We start from the raw sequence: 13970 nt of genomic DNA, 5'->3' as shown, positions 1-13970 counted from the left end.
GTTGCTTTTTTTTTCCCAGGGAACTGATGCTTCGTGCATTGCTGGCTATAACTGTCTGTAACATCAGCAATGTCACAACTCACTTGAGAGAGGAAAAAAAAAATAAAAAAAAAATGAACCTTTTGAAAAAGGAAATTTTTGCAACAGCAGACTTGACGATGCTTGAGAATGTAATTTTATCCTTCATGTTAAGCCTCAGTGATTTGCAGTAGTAATAAAGGCAGCTCTGGAAGAATAGATATCAAATTAGTCTTGCTAAGCTATTAAATAGAAAGAAAATTCTTATCAGAGTTTGATCTTAAATTGATTAAAGATGGTGACAAATGGAAGGTGGGTTTGTGGAATAATCTTTGCTTGTTTCAGCTATGTTGCAGGCAGATGATGAAGATGAACTTCTGGAGGAGAGAATGAGAAGTCCCTTCGGCTCTTCTTTCAGGACGTTCAATGCAACTGATTATAAACCCATAGGTAAATGAGGACCAAATAGCTCAGTCTGGAGGTTTAAAGGTTTACTGAAAGTTATGCTTTAGTAATATTTACTTCCTTCTCTCCTTTGCACATGTGGCAAAACAAATTCTGCTATAACCTGTTCTGATTGAAACACAGATGTTGTGTTTAATGCTGAAACAGGTCCAAATCTATTATCTTTTCAATGCATGGCTTTGTTACTTGCTGTTATTCAAAATTTCTGGCTTTATTTTCCTCTCCTTTTTACAAGTAGGACATAATCTGAGATAGTAGGTCACTTGGCCAAGACATCATTGGTCTAAAGGAAGGGCCTTTATTTATTCTTGTTATTTTCCTTTTCCCTTCAGCATTTTCCCATATTGGTTGTCCAAAATGTTGTCAGTTTGGCCTACAGATTGCAAAGCTTTTGCAGCTGTACTGCAGCTATTGTAGCTGCTACTGCTGTAAATGTAGATGTGACTCTTACTGTTGAAAGGGGATACAACTCAGGCCCCTTGTTGCCACCTATTTTGAAAGATTATCTGCTGCTGATGGTGCTTTGGGAAGCCCATAGATGTACCGAGGGAGAAAGCACAGTGGAGATCAGGTTAAGAACTTCCTGGACAATTTCTTTTTAATGACAGTCTCCAAAATTATTACAGGTCGAGTTAGTTACCAAGTTCATTTCACTTTTACTTCAGCTGTTGCTTCTTGTCCCAGCATTTTGTTACCCGCTTTTAGACATATATACATAGATCTTTTCTTCCAGCAAGCTCTAAGTAATATGCAATTAACTGAGTTCACTTTGTGATGTTTTCCAGCTACCATAGACGTAAAGCGGAATATCTTTGACTTGTGCACAGACAGCAAGGATTGCTATCTGGCTGTCATTGAGGTAAAGAAGCAAGTTTCTAGTTTCCATAGCTGTGGTCTTTTTTTCATTTTAAAACCTACTGTTAAATTCACATGTTAACTAACTAGTGGTGGTGGTTTGGTGTTAAAGGTGCTGTTCACCTCCTGTTGTCTGACAACAGTTTAGCTTAAAAGCTGTCTTGTTTTTCTGCATCTAAATCTTAACGTTCAAATGCATTTGTCTTCTTTCTTAAAATGCTTCCTACTTCAAATAAATGTTTTATAGCATCTTTGTTCTTCTGTATGCTCAGAAGCAAAAATGCATTTTTTGCTATTTATGGCAATAGTTTCCAATTAAAATTTGCACTACATCAGATGTCTGGAAAGTGCTAGTTAATGCAAGTTAAGAGTTTAGCAGTTAAAAAGGGTGGTGAGGCCAGTTTAAGGATGCTTTTCTACTATAAGAGTCTTTGGAAAAGTTACTTAAGGACATGCAGTAGCAGTGGCTGATGGGGGATCAGACTGCTGTATGCTGGGACTCTTGCTGTCTGACCACTTCTAACCTTTTCTCATGGTCTGTGGTTCATTGTTCACAGCAGGGAGGTTGGTGTGAGAGGAAGTGTTGTACAGCTAGGTGAGAGCTAGCCCAGAGTGTGTTCAGGATCCACTAAAGGTTTTAAGTCTGTTTGTAAGAGCATAACTAATGGATGACAGAAGCAGAAAGTAGATACTGTGTCAATCCTGGGTTAGTCAGCAGAAAAGTCTCATTTTTGGTGCTAGTTGTATGGCTGCTAGTAAATGGGAGGGGAGGATTTTGGTTATGTTTCTGTAAGTGAGACCAGATAGAGCATTAAATATGAATGCAATAGTTAATCCCTGGGGTTAACTGCTGTGTGGGTGTTTCCTCTTCAGAATCAAGGCAGCATAGATTCCATGAACATGGATACAGTTTGCCGACTGTACGAAGTGGGCAGGCAGCGTTTGGCAGAAGATGAAGAGGATGAAGAAGAAGATCAGGTGAGAAATACAGCATTAACCTGCTTGCTCAAGAATAAGCTGTTACCTGTCTACATGTGTGAGGCCACAGGTGTTCATGTATTACTTATATGCCTCATTTGTGTTTGCTTTGTGTGGTGCGGATATTGTTACTTTCAGTGTAAGCTGAAACTATCAGTACAGGATCTGTGTTCAGAGTCATTTTGTGCACTGTAATTTGTTGTGGTAATTTACAGTTTAGTTGCTAATTTCCACAAATATTCTAATCCCGATCAGAAACTTTGCTGTTTGTTCTGTTTGTTTATTTAAAGTACTTTGACATCCAGTAGAGCCAAAAGTGTTTTGAGGTTCTCCTTTGGTTTAAGTGTGCCCAGGTCTTGCAGTGGGATATGACTTGTCAACAGTTTCCAAGGGAGCTGTGTGGCTAATGCAGTGAAACTGCACGCTATTTCTGCACAGCAAAACACCTTCCAAATCTTAAATTAAGCTCCAGGTTTACACTGGGATGTGTTGCTTTTCCTCTGCCAACCTGAAAAAGAGCAGAGCTGCACTAAGTGCTCCTTGGGGCGCTGTTGGTAGAGTACAAAGCAGTGCAGAATACTTGGTATGATACAATGGGAATCAAAGACAATCTTGTAGCTCTTTTGGGATCAGGTGTTTTTTGGGGTTTTTTCAATAGGCAAAGACTTGATGCTTCAGTTCCGCAAAGATTTTAAGTGCATTATTGTCTTGTCCATGGTTGTCTGCATTCTAGGAATCATTTATTTGTATTTCCTATGAGAAAAGCTGACTTCATGTTTTTCCAGTAAGTACCACTTAAAAAAGAACAGCAGAACGTAATGCTTCTGTGTGGGAAAACTGGCTCTCTCATACTCTTTTTGTCTTTAAATCTTGTTGCTAGGCTAAGACTTACTTTCTGGTTAGGAAAGACTGGACAGTAGATCCATGGAAGGAGGAATTTTGTTTTCCAATTAGTCAATACTTATGGAATTTCACTGCCATTCTTAAGATGAAGCAGTAGTTCACATACACAACTTGCCCTCTGTAAGTCCTGGGGTTCTTAGGAAATCACGGGTCACTGTTACTGTCCCTTGAGGATTCAGTTTAACAACTTGTATTCAGCTGATTTTAGATTCACCATGAAGCAGTGAGCAGGAGGAAAAAGTTACTGTTCCTGCTGAAGCATTTCTACTTTCTAGTCATCCAGTGCTTCCCTTATTTAGTCATTATGTTCTATTTTAGTCTCTGCTTTCACTGTTTTTGTGTGTGCAAAGTGTATTTTAGTGAGCCTGTTTGCACTTTACTTGTGAAACCTCAAGAAGTCCTTTGTAAAATGCAAAGTTAATTTTTACTACAACATTGGGCAGGATGTAGAAAATTTCCAGAGTAAATGCAATAACTTTGGCTCTCTTCTCTGTTAAAGCCAACCAGAGTTGTTGAAGCTCTGTTAAAGCCAACCTTTCTGTATGAAAAGAGGTTATCTGTATATATGTACACAAATGAAGAGGTATATTACTTTTAGTTACTTTTCTGTGATCTTGACTTTGAAATATTGGAAATATGCTTTCAAACTTGTTGAGACCTGTCACAGATACTGTGAAATACCTTCTGACCTTCTGGCTTTTTGGTTTTTTTCATGTAAATAATGTGGGGGGAAAATTAATGTGAATCAGTGTTACTGTGGTATCTCTCTGGCCAGGCGTTTGAGAGCAGATATTATTCTGTTTGGCCCCTGTATCTTCCCTCTTGGTTTTATGCAGATATATTTATATGTATGACGTGCATTGGCCCATGAAAACAGTTTTTACCTGTACAGAAAGCAATAAATATTTGAATAGGAACACGTTCGCTTGTGTAAGCCCTGCTTGGACACTGTGTGATGCAGAAGAAAGTCACTGTAAAAACTTGGGTTTGGGGAAAGTTAACCAGAAGAACTGTGGAGAAAAACATCTACCTGACGTTTTGACAAGTGTCAGCAGTAGGTCTGAATTTTCAAGAGGCAAAGACCAAGTCCTTAAAACTAAGCTATTACTCCTTCTATCTTTAAATCCTTCTCTTATTTAAGAAGCAAAACAATTATATTATTAATTATATTGGTCCCCCTTTCTGAACCTATTAAAACCAACTATCTGTTGGGTAAATTACCCTCTAAATGGTTAGGCTGATCTGGCTGGCTTGTGTTTGATACGGTTGTGATGAAGATTTCTGGTTTCATCAGTGCTGTTATGTCAGCTGGCTGTTACATATTAGATCTTAGGAAAGCTGCCTCTTCCTAGTTCTGACAGGTAATCCAGCGTTGTCAGGCCTTGTTAAGCATAATGAATGCTGCGTGGATGTTGGTGCAGCCGCTGAGGGAAGGTGAAGAGGTGACATACTTAGCAGCAGCCACTTTGTGAGCTTTTTTTGTTGTTGGATGCTATAGAAAATACTAGTCTTTCTGCATGGAGTGAGGCAGAGCAGGAGTTTCTGAGGAGATGATGCAGAGAAAAGTGTGTGTACTGATGTGACCTGGAAGTGCTGGGTGGCAGTTGCTGTGCTGTAGGAATGGAGACCAGGAAAGCTAAAATGAGTGAATTGGCTGACCACAGAATGAGGTCAAAACCAGGAAACTGAAGTTGGGATGGTGCGATCTGCTGAGTGGGTTACAGGATTTGTAGTCCATATTTTCACCTGTTTTAGTTTAGATTTTAGTTTTTGTGTGTTCCCCCCCCCCCTTGTGTTAGTTCTTTAAGGCCTCTTTTTCTCTGTAGTGTATAATGTGAATGATGTTGCATCCATGAGGCTCAAGTGTTCTTCTCAGTTATTCTTGTTTCTAGAGAGATGTATGGCTTCAGCAGCAGATTGCCACACTTAGCTGTCCCTGTCCTATAAAGTGTGTTCTGCTTTTTTTGCCAGAACTGAAGAACTTAATAATCCTGCAGTGTTTCTGGGCTATCTAAATGGTGATGGTAGGTGTGTAATTTGTCTTTTTTACGTTGATTTGGAAAATTCTGGGTGATGGAGTTGTGGCAAAGAGTACTTGAAAGAATTGATATTCTAACGTCTTGTTTAGTCAACACAGGGAAATGTTCTTCTCAAATTTCTTTGTATAGTCTCAACTTATTTTAGGGTTTTACTCCTATCTACTTGCAACAGCAATTCCGTTGTATTTCTATTGTTGTTGCTTCGATGCAGGTTTGTTCTTGTGGGGTTATATATTTGTGAGGAGAGAAAAGGGGAACTTCAGTCCCGTTGGCAGCTTGTGCCAGATCACAACCATGATCTGGTGACTTGTACATTCCTCAAAGCAGTCGGTGACTCTGCAGTTAGATTATCATCAGATGCATAGGGTCATGTTATGATGAGAACGTTTCTTAGGCAAACCAGTATTGCTCTGAGTCCCCATTGAGCGTGCTGATCCAACAGAGGGTTTTGTCTATGGTGAATCAAAGAACGTCAGTGGCAGATACACAAGTAGTTGTTGTTAGACAGACTTAACCTACTTATATAGACAAAGAGAGTAACTGCTTTTTATTTCTTCACTACATGCTGTATGCTGTGTGCTGTCTCCTGTATTAAATCTGAACGTATCTACTTCTGCATAGAAGGATATGGTAAGATTCCTTGCTTGTTCATATAGTAACTGCAATAGGCTTCTGTGTTTGTAGCTCTGTGACCTCCTTAATGGCTATGAAGAAGTAGAAATTCTAACACTGAAGTAGCTAAGAAGGTAAAATAGATGCAGTCGTGAAATATGAAGGAGATGGATACTTAGAGTTAATGGAATGAGCTGATGTGAATGACTGCTACTATCTTAAATATCTTTGAAGCAGTTGGAGAGGCAGTGTGGCACAGCCTGGCACTGTGCTGTTCTGAGCTCAGCAGCTTATACGAAGAACCCAAACAGAGAATCTGGATGTCTTCAGGCATCTAGAGGAGTTGGTGATGGCTGAAACAGTTCCTTGATTTGGTGGCGGTGGTTTCTGGGTTTTTGTTTGTCTCAGTAGTGTGGTGTATGCTGATTCCTGTGTGCCATGGAGTGCAGGTGCTTGCTTTGCACAGCTGTGTGTGCTGGTTCTTTTGTCCAGCAGCGCCTGTGCCTTTGCCCAAGGCTCTTGGGAACTACTGATGGGGTAGGAGCATGTTTGTAGATTTCTCCATCACAAATTCAGATGTGGTTTGGAATCACTGTCCTATCTTCCTTGTGACATTGCACAAGGCTTTTTCACTGTTCTTTGCCAGTATACACATGTGAGTAATCAGTGAAGGCAGACCATATTTATCTGTGTGTGGATCCTCTATGTGAGACGGTTGTGATATCTGATGAGGCTGCAGCCTCAATATCCATCAGTAGACTGAGTGTCATTGTAGATGGTAGTGTTGGGTGTGAGGAAGTACAAGGTGAAGTCTTCCTCAGCTGTACATCCCACAGCTCGGGTTTGGGTGCAGGTCAGTGTGCTTTGCTGAGAGATGTCTCACCACATACAAACCTTGTGTTCCAGCTTGGAGTATCACCGTGCGTCTGCAGGTTTGTGCTTGGAGATTGCTGGGAAACTAATGCAGGATTAATCTGCCCGTTACTTAGCAGAGGCACCAACGGCTTCCTGGCTCCTGTTTGTGTCCATTAAAACATGGCTAAGTGCAGGTTCACTCCTCTTACAGGGTGATCTGTGGCGTTCAGCTCAGAAATAACCCGCAGTGAGCACATTATGCTGCACTCCTGTCACATGCAGACGTGACTTCATGTAGTTGGGCTTTCACATTATTTTCTAGTTCTGCTTTACCTTTACGACCTGATTTTATTGTTCTTAGGTGATTTTCGAATGAGTGTGGGTAGATTCTGATCATGTGCTTCAGATTAACTTATTTAATCTGGATAGAAGGCAGCATTGATTTCAGTTGTCAAGCATTCTGTTCCTACTTGTATTTTAATAAGGGATTTTTCCTCTTTGGTTGGCATGGTCCTTCAAAGTTAATTTGTACCTAAATAAATCCTGTCTTGGTAATTCTGTAGTCAAAAGAAACCTTTAGTTTCATACAAATGTTACCTTATTCTGCAGTTAAATTCTGATATTACATTGTATGTCTTGCCTTAAGCTTGAATGACAGTGTTGATATAACTCTTGTTCGGAATCCTTTAGGTTTCAACTATGCAAACTTTAAATCTCATAGACCATACAGAAAAATGTAGACATTAAACATGTCTTAATTTTTCTTTAATTTCTTGATGTCTACAATTTTGTGTCTGTCTCTGGATACTGAAAAGCTTGGTTTCGTTATTTCCGAACTTTGAAAATGAATTGGTTTCCTCCTTTGCAGATTCAGGGTTTAGAGGCTGAAAAAAGAAAACAAACTTGCTTGTCTTTTCAGCTTTTAATCAGTATTTAAATTCTCAGTGGAGTAACAAAGTTTTAGACATTGGCCTCTGCGCTGACACTGCATAGAACAAAACCAGCAGTTAAGGTTTGTATGTTTAGTTCTATGTATTTCACTAGGAAGGAGGAAAACTTTGCTTAATACGGCACTGCAAGTTTAAAACAGTGAACTGCAAGGTGTTCCCACTCCCAGCATGCATACAGTTCCAAAAGCAACGTGCTTTGGAGAATTCACTGACTCACAGTAAAGTTTCCAGTTGCCAAAAATAAGCATCGGCCTTCACAGAGGCTGCCATAATCGTACTTATAGTGTAAACTCCTTCAGAACAAAAAGCGTGAGGAGCAAACTGCTATTTCTGTTTTGTAATCTCAGTTTTAAACAACGGGCACTTCAGGTCAGTGGAGGAGACTTGGCTGCCTTTTGCAAGGGGAGAGACAATAGAACATGGCCAGACTTCTTGGCGTTCCTCGTTCCTTTTGCCTCTGACAGATGTTGGATTTGTGTGGTAGTTGTGTTTTTTTCTCTGTTGCACTGACTGAAGGAAAAAGTAGGTTGAGTGAGTGGTGGGTGTGAAAGTCAGACCTTTTTCTTTTTCTCTTTGTGGATCTGAAAATGTGGTAGTTAAAGCAGAAGTGTGCATGTAGTGAGCATAAAGAGCAAACTAACTCTTGCAGTAGATTGTTAATTATCTATTTTAACTGCTTCGTACTTTTCGCAGTGTGCTCTCTCCCCAAGCAAAAGGGCATTTAAGACTTGAGAGCTGCCTTTCTGCCCCATGAGAGCATTCTGTTAGAGCAATAGACTTTGAGGAGATGTGCACATTTATTGAACCCATTCCTTGAGTCTTGAAGGCTTCCTGGAGCTCAGCCCTTGCTGGCACCTCTCATTTGTCTGGATGAATGATAGGATTGTAATGGTTTCTTCCCACTCAGCTTTATCTGCTAGTTAAGAATTTCTGGGTTTGACCTGTACAATCAGAAATTCAGTCGCTTTATTGAATGCAAATTCTTATGATTTAGTAGTAGGAAAAAGAAAGCTCTTGATCTGCAGAAAAATGCCAAAGATGGACATATTGAACTGCTTGGGGCAAGTCTAGCACCTTCACTGAGTGGTTCAGGGGTTGGTGTAGGCTGATGGTATCTTTTGTTATATTTGGCATCTCATTTAAATCAGGATGAGGGACTGAACATCCATGCTGTTGCTGCTTGGTGCAAAGGAGAAGTTTTCATGTAGTAATAGGTGACCTCTGGATGTGGGGAGAAGTAGAATCTGTAGGTGTGCTTTCTTCAATTCTTCTTACTCCATCTTGCATTTGTTTTAATGTCCACAATGGACTGGTTTTGTCTTTGTAGGAGGAAGAAGAGCAAGAGGAAGAAGATGATGATGAAGATGACGATGATACAGATGACCTTGATGAACTGGATACAGACCAGCTGCTGGAGGCTGAGTTGGAGGAGGATGAGAACAATGAGAATGCTGGTGAGGACGGAGAAAATGACTTTTCGCCCTCCGACGATGAGGAACTTGCCAACCTCCTGGAAGAGGGTGATGAGGGTGAAGATGAAGACTCTGATGCTGATGAGGAAGTTGAGCTGATCCTTGGAGACAGTAAGTACCTTTGCCAGCTTTGTTTGTACCTTTGTTTAATGTCATGATAAACTTGCAGATCTAACTGGATTGACCTAGCTGACTTTCTCCTTCACTGGTATGTAAGGCACAGTACATCATGCTTGTTCACCTATGGCCTCTCATAGCAATCTGTCAGTAAAAACAGTTGTTATCTGAGGGAACAACTCTGAGTTCTGGGAAGGAAGGCATTTCCTTTTTTCAAGAGCTCCCAGGTGTGTGTGTGAAATCTTAAAGGTGGGCCAGGAAGCAACATGTGAAGCCTTGTCTGATCGGGCTTGTCCTGCCCTTTGAGGAGACTCTGGTTGAACCTGTCACTTCACTTGTCTTCTCTACCTTTTTTGTGCCTGTATGGACACTGCAGCCTTCTTGCTCCTTGGCACTGTTCTTTCACTTCTGCAGTTGCTCAGAGTGTGAAGTCAATGTGTCATTTCTGACTTTGTGTCCTTTTTTCTGCTACTAATATAACTGTGAGATAAAATGGAAATTGTTCTTTTTTTCTGGCATAGATACAGAGACTGGAAAACTTAACAGAGACTGTGAGTGTAAGAGAGAGAGGTCTAAACTCTTTATCTAGCAGTTTAGTTTGGAAAAAGGCTTGTGAGAAAAAGAAGGTGAGATGTAGCGTCAGGCTGGGATTTGTGCTGTCAGATTCAGTGTCTTTTTTGAAGTGGACATGGGGTATATGTATGATAGAATTCCACATTCTTCTTCCATGCTCAGGACAGGAATCAACTTGGAATGTGCTGAATTCAAGTATCTGCAGTGATGCCTTGCAGCAGCATGGCTGACTTTGTTTTGTCAGTTTCTTCTGTAATCTAAAATGGCCATTTCCAAACAGGCCTAATTAGCTTCCAAGCAGTTAACTGCAATCAGGTTTACTTTTAGTTTTGAACTTCACATCTGTAAGATTATGTGGTGGACAGGAGCATAAGGAGCTAGGAAGACCCTCTTCTACCACCAGGGGAAAGCTTTGGTAAAAACTTTTTCAGCTGCTTTTCTTCTCCAGAGTATCTGGATTGTTATCTCCCTTCTTTCCCTCTTACTGTGTGTGGCTACTGGTGTTTACCAGCTCTCCCTGTGTTGCTGTAACTGTTCTGGAAGCACAGATCACCCCTCAGTTCACAGTCAGCATGATGGAAGGTGAGACTAGAACTGGTCACAGGGGGAAGCACCTGGCAGTATGAGGGAGAGCACTGCTGTGCTGCAGCAGATATGGTTTCTTGCCTGACTTCATAGCATTACAGGCTCTTGGGCAGTCTGTACCTTCCCTGGAGCTTCCTTAAGCAGTTCAGATGCAATTGCTCCTTCTCCCGCTGTCCTTCCTGGGGAAATACAACACTCTTGAGTGAGTTTGGCTCCAGTATTGGGGATATCAGAGACCTGGGGAATTGAGGCCAGAAAGAGCAGCAGATTTCTAAGTAATTTTTAATCAGAAGGGCAAGCTTCTTGTAAAGTCCTTTGGTAGGCCTAGGGAAGAAGCATGCAGGATACTCTGGCAGTCAGCTGTCTGTACAGGTTGCCGGTGTGGTGTAGGATAACTGTATCTTCAACTTGAGCGTTCCATTTTTCTCCTCCTTCTTAGAAGCTTCTCTCAGAGGGTTGGGGGAAAAAAAGGGTTTGTGCCCTCTGGTGCTTGCCTGTGATTTTGTTTTCTCCTTAAGGGTATCATCTGAGAAGGCTGAATGTTCCAGAAGGCCTTGCTTACCTTAACAGGCATTTTAGTGATCCAGTGTAGTGATGGCTAAAAGGAAGTCTTGGTGTCTTTTTTTTTTTTCCCTAACTATTTTTAACACCTAGTTAACTGCAGCATCCAATGAATTCACATAAGAGAAAGAGCCATCGTCATCTCCAAGGTAAGGCAGAAGGTTTCCTTGCTGCCAGAGCTGCTACTTCTCCCCTCTTGCACAACTGAGGGAGGAGATATTTTCTATTAAAAATTAAGCGTGTGTGTGTGACTGCTTTTGGCAAATCCTTTCCTGCTCTCATCCTGTACCACAGGAAGAAAAACCAGCAAAGGCACAGTGTTCAGAAGTAGGTTATGGGTCACTATTAATGAGCATCGTGTAGTTAAATGAATTCATAGTAACCTTTGGGCTGCTAGAGGGAGGTGCTGGTTTTGAGTGCATAGATTGCTTCCTCTCCCGTGGGGAGGTCTCCCACTGTTCTGTGCTGCTGGGACCATCAGGCCAATAAGAACCTAATGCTGAAGAAGTCTGGGTCCAGCTTGCTGCGCAATGAATTAGCCCCATGAACATTATACAGAGGCTGTTTCACCACAGTTGGTTGATGGAAGTGTCAGACTTGCTTTGAAATAACAGCTGTGAGAAGTGACTGTCCAGCCCCAAGCACGAAGAGCTGTGGGGTGGATGCAGCACGATGGCTTTTAAATGGGCACAGTAAGTTGTGCAGGCAGCTCACGTGCAGGTAACTTCCTCCTGGCATACATCTGTCTTGTCATGAGAAAATACTGCCAGCTAATACAAACTGCACTTGCTAGGGCTGCTGCTGCCCTCTTCTCCCTCTGCCTTAATGGGGAGGAAAAGCTCCGGTGCAGATTTGCTAGCTGCTTTTGATTGATTTTTAAATGCATTAATGGTGCTGCCTTCCTCATTGCTGAGGTGCTGCTGGTCCCAAGCAGCTGGTGGCCATCTCTTATGAGTTACTGCCTTGCTTAGCTGCCCTGCTGGCTGTCCACTCACTGAACATAACCTACGTGTCTCCTTTTCAGCCGACAGCTCCGATAACTCCGACTTGGAAGACGACATCATCTTGACTCTGAACGAGTGAGGAGCGTTAGGGGGGTGTTGCCAGGAGGAGACACTTCCCTTCCCAGCAGAAGACCAGAGACCAAATTGGAAATGGATTCTGAGCACCCCAACCCTTTTCCTCCTGGGAAAGCCTGAGGAACTTCAGCTCATCCACTGTGTTGGTTTGAGTCAGTTTGAGGCTCGGAGCAAAGTCTGAAGCTCTACAATAAAGAGACCTGGGGTTAGGCCTCTTTTCTCTCTGCCTTTTATTTTTTATTTTTTATTTTAGGCTGAGACGACTCTCCTCTTCAAGGAAACTTCTGAAGATATTTCACAGTCTATTTTCTTTGTATAAAGTTCTTTCCTAAAGAACAGAAATAGTTTTATATAAAACAGAAAAAAAAACCAACAAAAAAAGCAACCAAAAAAAAAAAAAGGCAGGTGTTGTAGTGAAGAGGGAACGAACTGCTGGACTTTGTATTCCTGTAGTACTTTATTCCTGTGGGGTAGGTTTGGGGGAAACAAATTGTTTAAAATTTAAAGAGAGGCATTTTTATGCAACTACTAAATGGAATAAGAGGATTGTTGTTTCTAAAGCTGTTGAGGAATGAGAATATTTTTATTTTAAATATGATTTTATTTTTTAAGAACGCAGCAGGTGTTGCTGCCTGCAAGGTCTCTGTGTTTCAGATGAAGTTGGCCTCCAGGGAAGAGCTCTGGGGGCGTTTGGTAACTGAATGGACAGGCTGTATAAAGCAGAGATGCTCGCTGTGATACCAGCTCTCTGGGAGGCTGATGGAAAGCCTGGTTTGCCCTGATTGGAGCCCAGTGTTTGTGAGGATGTGGGAATCTGGGATTAAAGTTTGAGCCTTCTTTCTCCCGTTCTGCCCTTTGTGGTTACAGTTTTTTAAATCTTTTTTTTTTTTTTTTTTTTTTTTTTTTTGCCATCTGTGTGGAAACTGCAAATTGAAATTGAAGGCCTTTTTTTTTTCTTTAATGTAAAGTGTATTTATTAAAAAATCAAATACAAGTCCTGTCTCTGTTTCTGGCCGTGAGCTGTTGCCGTGCATTCCTCTGCCGCCCATCCAGATGCTCTGCCTATCGGCAGGACGTGGCCCTGTGCAGCAGAGCAGCTGGGTGTAGCTGCTGGCCCAGCTGCAAGAAAGGGCAGAGTAAACAAGAGGTGAGATTTCAGAGGGCACAGGCTCCACACACTGCTCTGGTCTGCAAGGACTCCCAGCCCTGCAGGACATCTTGCCTATGGGATCAAATCTGCTGTGTCGGCTTGTCTACCAGCCTTGAATTTTCTGCAGGGGTTTTGAGCAGCGCAGCTTTTTTGCTGCTTGGTGTGTGAATGGGGAGTGCTGCTGGTGTCCTCTGAAGGTGCTCCAGAATATCCAGTCTGCAGCTGAGCTGCAGGAAGGGCAGGAGCTCAGTGCCTTGCTCTGGCTGTCAAAAGGCAGCAGCTGCCCTGGGACTCCTCATCCAGGTTGGTTTGGCATCATGTGTGTTGCCTTCTGGCTGTACTGGTGGAAGGCAAATGAGGTGCTCCTGCTCATACATGACAATGGACCCTGTCCTTTGTACAGGGGAGAAAAAACACCAGTTGTGTGCTGTGCTGCACGGTCAAAAACACTCATCTACAGCTTAGTGTGGTGAGTTGAAACTGAAAGGTAAGTGTGCTTTTCACTTGCTTGGACAAGGCCACTTCAATGCATTCTTTATGCTCTGGTGTTCAGAGAATACCCACTCAGCTTCTAACCCTTTCTCTCTTTTGGCTGCCTTCAGAATAGGGTGTGAGGCAGAGCAGGGAGCTGGAGGCTTCTCCTTGATGCTACATCAAGTTTTCCACAACAAACAGTGCTCGTTTCAATGAAGGCTGAAGGATTCATTGTTTGAAGAAGAGCCTCTTTAACCCACAGAAAGGATCGCTCTTCTTCCTTC

General features: G+C 42.0%; 1 protein-coding gene across 5 annotated transcripts in view; it reads left to right on the top strand.

The window, feature by feature from the left end:
- DCAF1 (DDB1 and CUL4 associated factor 1) overlaps positions 1 to 12903 on the top strand; it is a 37086-nt gene extending 24183 nt beyond the window's left edge. For 3 of the 5 annotated variants that reach the window (XM_032447225.1, XM_032447222.1, XM_032447223.1), the window contains 6 exons: positions 364 to 468; positions 1269 to 1342; positions 2212 to 2316; positions 5880 to 5888; positions 9003 to 9258; positions 12008 to 12903. In XM_032447225.1, coding sequence (XP_032303116.1) covers positions 364 to 468; positions 1269 to 1342; positions 2212 to 2316; positions 5880 to 5888; positions 9003 to 9258; positions 12008 to 12066 — 608 coding nt within the window. In that variant the 3' untranslated portion in view covers positions 12067 to 12903. Of the gene's footprint in view, positions 1 to 363; positions 469 to 1268; positions 1343 to 2211; positions 2317 to 5879; positions 5889 to 9002; positions 9259 to 11076; positions 11133 to 12007 lie in introns of all 5 variants that reach the window. The other 2 variants (XM_032447224.1, XM_015874517.2) reach the window with 2 other exon arrangements.
- Positions 12904 to 13970: the final 1067 nt, after the last annotated feature.

Source organism: Coturnix japonica, chromosome 12, assembly GCF_001577835.2.
Source record: "Coturnix japonica isolate 7356 chromosome 12, Coturnix japonica 2.1, whole genome shotgun sequence".
NCBI lineage: Eukaryota > Metazoa > Chordata > Aves > Galliformes > Phasianidae > Coturnix > Coturnix japonica.
This window is presented reverse-complemented; position numbering and strand designations above follow the sequence as displayed.